This window comes from Capricornis sumatraensis, chromosome 6 (genome assembly GCF_032405125.1).
Source record: "Capricornis sumatraensis isolate serow.1 chromosome 6, serow.2, whole genome shotgun sequence".
Classification (NCBI taxonomy): domain Eukaryota; kingdom Metazoa; phylum Chordata; class Mammalia; order Artiodactyla; family Bovidae; genus Capricornis; species Capricornis sumatraensis.
Window position 1 is genome coordinate 82,542,824 of NC_091074.1, and position 6,000 is coordinate 82,548,823.

Below are 6,000 nucleotides of genomic sequence, written 5' to 3' on the forward strand. Positions count from 1 at the left end.
TCCCAGTTCCTCCCATCCATTGCCCGGTAGTTATCCTGAACTAAGAAACTCCCCTGGCTCAGGAAATCTAGGAAAAGAAACGTCCCCGCAAGAAGAAAACGCTCCTGCATCACAGGCAGGTGCCTCATCTGGGGAACAAGGGAGTAGCACCCCCAAAATGGACCGCTCGATCCTCTGGCCTGTCCAGACTGAGTCGTTCCAAAACCTTGACTCGGTAACTCTACAAGTGGCCCCTCCTGGACATCGACCCCTAGAATGCGCGGGACCGGCGGGAACCGAGCCGTGAGGACCGGCTCAGGGAAAGTCCCCATCCCAAACTCGACCCGCGCCTGCCCAGCCCCTCCCCGCGTTCTGCGGACCGCTGGACGGCAGGTCTTCCACGGAGCCAACTCGTGCCACTCATGGGGTGGAATCCTGGGTGGTTCTGCGCTGCCTTTTCGAGTCCTGATCAATTTGTTCTTAGAATCTTACTTTTAAGGAGGAAATCCAGCCAACCGGCCCTATGAGCAAGTCCCGGCGAGGCCGCCCGCCCAAGCGCGCCACCACTCCCCAAGGTCATCGCCGGGGACGCAGGCACGTCAGCGCGCCCCGAGCTGCTCACCTGCCCCGCGTTCCAGCCAAGCCCGCGGGAAAACACGGCTCTTACCTGCACATCACTTCGTGTGTCAGGAGAACTCGGCACATTTCCGGATTCTTATTTTGTCCCTCGTAAGCTATGGGCTGAGAAGGAGGCGCCGGCAGGGAGGGACAAAGGAAAGGGGACGTTAGATCGAGAACAGAATCGGGTTTCTTCTCTCTAACCACAACTTCCTCAGGAGTCCCCGCTGGTCGCCCTGAACCTGAGTTGTGCCTGGTTAACTCCAACAAAATACCAAGACAAAAGTTTGCCCTAGTGAGGACATAATTGTTGCAGAAGGGAATGTTTGTGTATGGTGGGGGTGGGGGGTGCTGAATCTCCCAATAAGTCCTTCCCCTCTTCATCCCTCTGTTTGCCTACTCCCATCCCCAGAGCCTCCCCAACCAGAAAGAAACTGGACAATTAGGGAGAGAGAGGGAAAAAAATCTTTTTCCAGAGAAGACAAAATGTCAGTTGATGGGGAGGGGCTGTGAAGAGTGACCCAGGAAATCTCAAAGACAGACAAGGAGGGTGGGGAGGGAGGAGAATGGAGGACCCTCAAGCCGAGGAGGGGGGAGGAGGGGAGTGAACTGCCAGGCTCACCTGCTTGGTGACTGAGTCAATGAGCCTGACGTACAGGTCCTGCTCGGTGCGGACACCTGCCAGGGAGATGGGGCGGGCATGAGGTGAGCGCTGAGGAGCCCCTCCCGGGCACCCCAAAACTGTCCCGATGCCGGGGGACCAGGGCGGAGTGCAAGCTGAGCCGTCCTGGGGTCAGAGACCACCCGCCCTTGCCCCTGGCTCAGAGACAGCTTCCCGCAGCCCTGCTCTCCCTGGGCCTGCAGGATGCCTGCCAAAGACCAGGACAAGGTCAACTGCCTTCCTTAGAAGAGGCCGGCGCGGGCGCCTTGGGGGGCGCAAGGCGCTCACCGTTGCTGTAGAGCAGCTGTAACTTGTAGTGGGTGCCGTTGTTGGTCTTCTCATTGCCTTGTTCCTGAAAAGACAGAGACCCTTGCTTTCCATCCCCTCAAAATGATAAAAAGAGCAAAGGGACTTCCCTAGCCCAACTCCCACAGCCTTTCTCTTGGTCACTCAGCAGCTCTGAACAGACCCCTGCCCAGGCCCAGGTCAAAGGGCAGCAACATTGGACACTGGCCACGCTCCAAAACTTTCCAAGGCTCCCAGGCGCTTGACCGTCTCCAACAGTCTGTCCCTTCCTCTTAAAAATGTCCTCACAAAGGCGACCGCCAGACTGGGGACCACCAGACACTATGTCCACGCTGCGTTTAAACAGACCCCACCCAACCCATCAGATGCTGCAGAAAGGAAGGGACCTGTCACTTGGGAGAGCAGCATTTGGCCATGTCCCATCAGGACTGGAGGCTTGGGCCAATGAACTCAGGGACCCAAGCCCAAGTTCAAGAAGAACCCTAGGAGGAACCTGCTCTCAAACTTGAATTGTACAGCTGAGGAAGCTGAGGACTGAGGCCCAGAGAAGGCAAGAGATGTTCCCTTCCTCCCACATCCTATTCATCTGAGCTCGAATTCAGCCCCCACACCCAGGCCTGGGTTGGGGGCTGGCACTGCTGTGGGAACCAGAGTGGAAGAGAAGGCTAGGGTTGGGACGGGTAGTCCGGCAAGCCAAGACTGGTTTTTGTGCGTTTCCACCTTGTACCTATCTTACCCACCCTGATGCGATCGCAGGTGCAAAATAATAATAATAAGTAACCCGGAGAAGGGCAGCGGCAGCCTTGACTATATGTTTAAATTATGTATGCTCTTGTCAGAAGGATATCTGCTCCGCGGTCAGTCTGTGACCACGCTCTGCTAACGATCCAGGAGTCGGGTGAGCAGCCACCAGCGCCCCTGCGGGAGGTGCAGGCGGGAGAAGGTGCGGGGAAATCCAACTGATTTAGGAGGCTGGGAGTGAGAAGCCTCGATTTATCATCCCTCCTGATGGAAGCGGAAAAGTCTCCGGAGTGACAGATGGGATCTTTAGTGCTTTGCAAGTAGGTAGTTATGAGACCCGCGAGGGGAAGAGGGGACCTGCGCTTACTTTGTCGTTCTCCACAAAGTCTACGAAGGCGGTGCGCTCGATCTCCACCGGCTGCCCCTGCCTGTCGTAGAGCGCCAGGACGAAGTGAAAGAAGTTGGATTTCCTCAAGTTGGAGGGAGGCTGTTTCTCAAAGTGGGCCCGGGACAGGGCTACGCCGCTGGGCATGAAGAGGCACGGTGGGGACACAGGGCACGAGGAAAGAGAGAAAGACACGAAGTTACCCAACGGGCCCAGGCAACATAGCAGAGAGTTAAGGGTCCTTTTCTTCTATTATGATTAAGAAGCAGGGACTTCTTAAAGGAGTCACAGCTGTTCCAGCCTGCGGGCGTCCCACTCCCGAGAGCTCAGTCTCCAGCCTTTAGTAGAGACCAAGGAACCCCGACTGCAGACCAAAGCCCGGAGGGTCCTCCCCACCCCCAAGGGCCCTATTCTTGTCCCCTCGAGCCGCCCCCATCTTGTTCCTCAAGTAGTTCCCCCGACTGGGTCAGGATTCGGAGCTGGGCCCGGAGCATAGGAGCTAAGCGCCTCATCACTTTGAAAGAAGTGACCCTTTTCCTTCATCTTCATTGGAGTTACCCGTCCTGGCACTATTGCCCACAACGCCTCCCAAACTGCTCAGAAAGGCGGTGGGCGAGAACCCTGAGGGAGCCGGACGGGAAGCCTAGAGGCTAAGTTCAAGTCTTGCCGGGAGGCCTCACCTCCTGCTTCCCTCGCTCATCCGAAAAGTTGCGCGCGGGCTAGGGGCAGGGCGCAAGCCCCCTTGACCAGTACTAGGGATCGGGGCCCACCACGGACGACGTGATCCTGAGAACCTCGCCCCTGGAACTGCTGAACTTGGGACAACCCGAAATGTATTGAGTGAGAGCGCGTCCTCGCCTGGAGCCGACAGTCTCCCGGCTCAAGCCGCATCTCCGGGTGTCGCCGGCCAAACCCGCTGACCGCGAAAGCCGCGTTGGCGGAACCGGGAGATGCCCTGGAGCCTATTGAGTCCGTGCACATACCTCCCCGCCGACCTGTCGCGGCCGGAGACAAACTGGCCTCCAGATCACATTTAACGGGAGACCCGGCGCCCAGGAGAGCAAGCAGATGGACGTAGCTGCTCGGGGCGCTGGGGTCGCCTGGCGTCTTTCCCCGGGGCGCGCGAGTACTTTCACTCTTTTGAAGAGTGTAAGATTTTGACTAGAATCCCCCATCGGACTGCCTGCTTCAACTTTAACAATTACTGGATCGGGGAAAGGAGGAAAGTAGAGGAGGTGTCTTTTGAGAGGTCGACTAAGGGACTGCCCCGAGGCACCGGCTCTGCGGTCCTGCCTGTTTTCCCTCGGCCCGCAGCCCAGCGAGTCCCCCAGACGGCCAGGAAAGCCGCCGCCGCCGCAGCGAGCCATCTGCTCCAGGACACTGGCGCCCCCGGGCTGAGGCAGAGGGAGGGAGCTGCCGCCTGTCCGGGTCTCCCGAGCGAAGCGACTTTGGCTTCCTCTCCTCCTCCAAGGGTGGCGGCCCGCTTCGCTCTAACCGGGACACCTGGAGTCCTGGCCCGGACTGGAGTCATTTCTCCGCGCGGTGTCGGGACTTAGAGGGCGCTGGCCAGGAGAGCCGATAGAGAGGCTGCAGTCATGGGAAGAAGTTCGTGGACTCTTGGGCGTTAAGGAGCTGTTTCTCGCAGACAAGGTCGTGGAGACCACACATCTCAGCTCCACAGTGGTGATGCGGGAAGGGAACCAGAATGTTTTCACGGAGTGGCAGCCTAGACAAGGCATTTACTACCCCCGGCACAAGGATGCTCAAAACAAAGTCAGCTTCGGGGACTCGTATAACTAGAGGCTTGTCACCCCTGCGCTTGCCTCACGTCTCCTTCCCTCCTTTCATTCCCTCTGTGGTTCCTTCTACTGTTACTCCCCGTCTTTTCTGCTTAGTCTCTTCTCTCCCCCTCACCCCCGCCTCTGTGCGTCTGGTCCACTGTTTTATCTCTGCGCCCGGACCCTCCAGCCTGGCCCCTCCCTGGGCGCCCGGCGGATCTGCCTTCCCCGGCAGGCGCGCTCCGGCTTCTCCGGCTCCTCCAGCCGCCGCCGCCGCCATCTGGCCGTGGGCTCCGGGCCTCCAGGAATCGCCCGACAAGATGCGGGAGGAGAGGCGCTCTCAAGGAGCGAGACGAAACCCGAGAATAGCCGGGAAGCCGGCTCTCCTCCGGCTGCCGCCGGTCTGGGTCCTCACTCTCCTTTCCTGGCCCGGCCCGCCTGCCAGGACTGGGGACCAAGCTGAGAAGCATCAGATACTACTTTGTTATTTTTCCTCCCAAAGAGTAGTCTGCGGAGAAGGAGTGGGGAACCCAGGCAGTTCAGAAACTCCAGTGTTGGCGGAGGGGTAAGTATTCCCCTAACAGCAGCGACCTACTGGCCGGAGGGTGAGCCCTAGCGCGCGGGGCCAGGGCGACAGATGCGGAGGAGAGAGAACGAGCAAGAGAGAGACCAGCGAGGGGGATGACACACGGAGACAGACAGTGAGAGCGAGAGGGAACAGGCGAGAGATCGCGAGCAGAATCACTCTGCGGCCGTCCCGTTACCTCTGCGCCGCGACATTGGCGTCCACCACGCCGACGTTTCGGACCCAGGACCTGACCGAATCCATCTCGGCGCCCAGCGATTTCTCTTTTAGAGCTGGTCCTCTTCCTAAAGTATCTTGGATCCCAAACATTTAAAAAGTCTTATCTACTGTCGCTTTAAAAAAAAATGAGTTACAACCCTGTCCTCGCTTTTCCCAACGTTGCTACCAAGCCGTCTCCTCCAGAAGCAATCCAAGAAACGGGATCAAGTGCTCAAGTTTGAGTCTCTCTTGGGGGAAAATAATAAAAGATAACCTGTCCTTTGCTTCCACGCGTGAGGTGCGGGCTGATGTAGCTAAAGTTTGGGTTATATCCTTCGCAAGTTCAGATCTGCCGCCTCAGGCCCTCCGCCTTAGGTCGCTCGCATCCTTCCAGTGGCAGCGCTGCCTCCAGAAAGTGATCACAATTTTGAAGCATCACCTGTTCTGGGAGAAACAGGAGGAGATTGATGGCTGCCTAATCTCTCCCCTTCCTCCTGGTCCCCCACCGCCCCTCCCTGCTCCTCCCCACCGCTCCAATTTAAAAAAATTTAAAAAAAAAAATCCCCAACAGGATCGGTAGTATAAGGAAGGGGAAGACCCGGAGTCGAGAGGAGGCGGTGGCTGCGAACACTGCGGAGCCGGGTTACAACCGCGCGCCTGCCCCATGAATGGGTTACTACGGCCCCAGGCTGCGGGAGGCGGAGCCGAGGCCCGATTAGGAGCCTCATTTGCATGAACGCTCGGGATT

At 58.2% G+C, this 6,000-nt stretch overlaps 1 protein-coding gene across 7 annotated transcripts in view; it reads right to left on the reverse strand.

Moving 5' to 3' along the window:
• EBF2 (EBF transcription factor 2) overlaps nucleotides 1-5,363 on the reverse strand; it is a 215,706-nt gene extending 210,343 nt beyond the window's left edge. For all 7 annotated transcript variants that reach the window (XM_068974727.1, XM_068974729.1, XM_068974724.1 and 4 more), the window contains exons 1-5: nucleotides 5,233-5,363; nucleotides 2,673-2,829; nucleotides 1,547-1,610; nucleotides 1,220-1,275; nucleotides 647-720 (exon numbers count right to left, since the gene is read on the reverse strand). In XM_068974727.1, the coding sequence (XP_068830828.1) occupies nucleotides 647-720; nucleotides 1,220-1,275; nucleotides 1,547-1,610; nucleotides 2,673-2,829; nucleotides 5,233-5,363 (482 nt within the window). The remainder of the gene's footprint in view (nucleotides 1-646; nucleotides 721-1,219; nucleotides 1,276-1,546; nucleotides 1,611-2,672; nucleotides 2,830-5,232) is intronic.
• Between the last annotated feature and the right edge of the window lie 637 nt (nucleotides 5,364-6,000).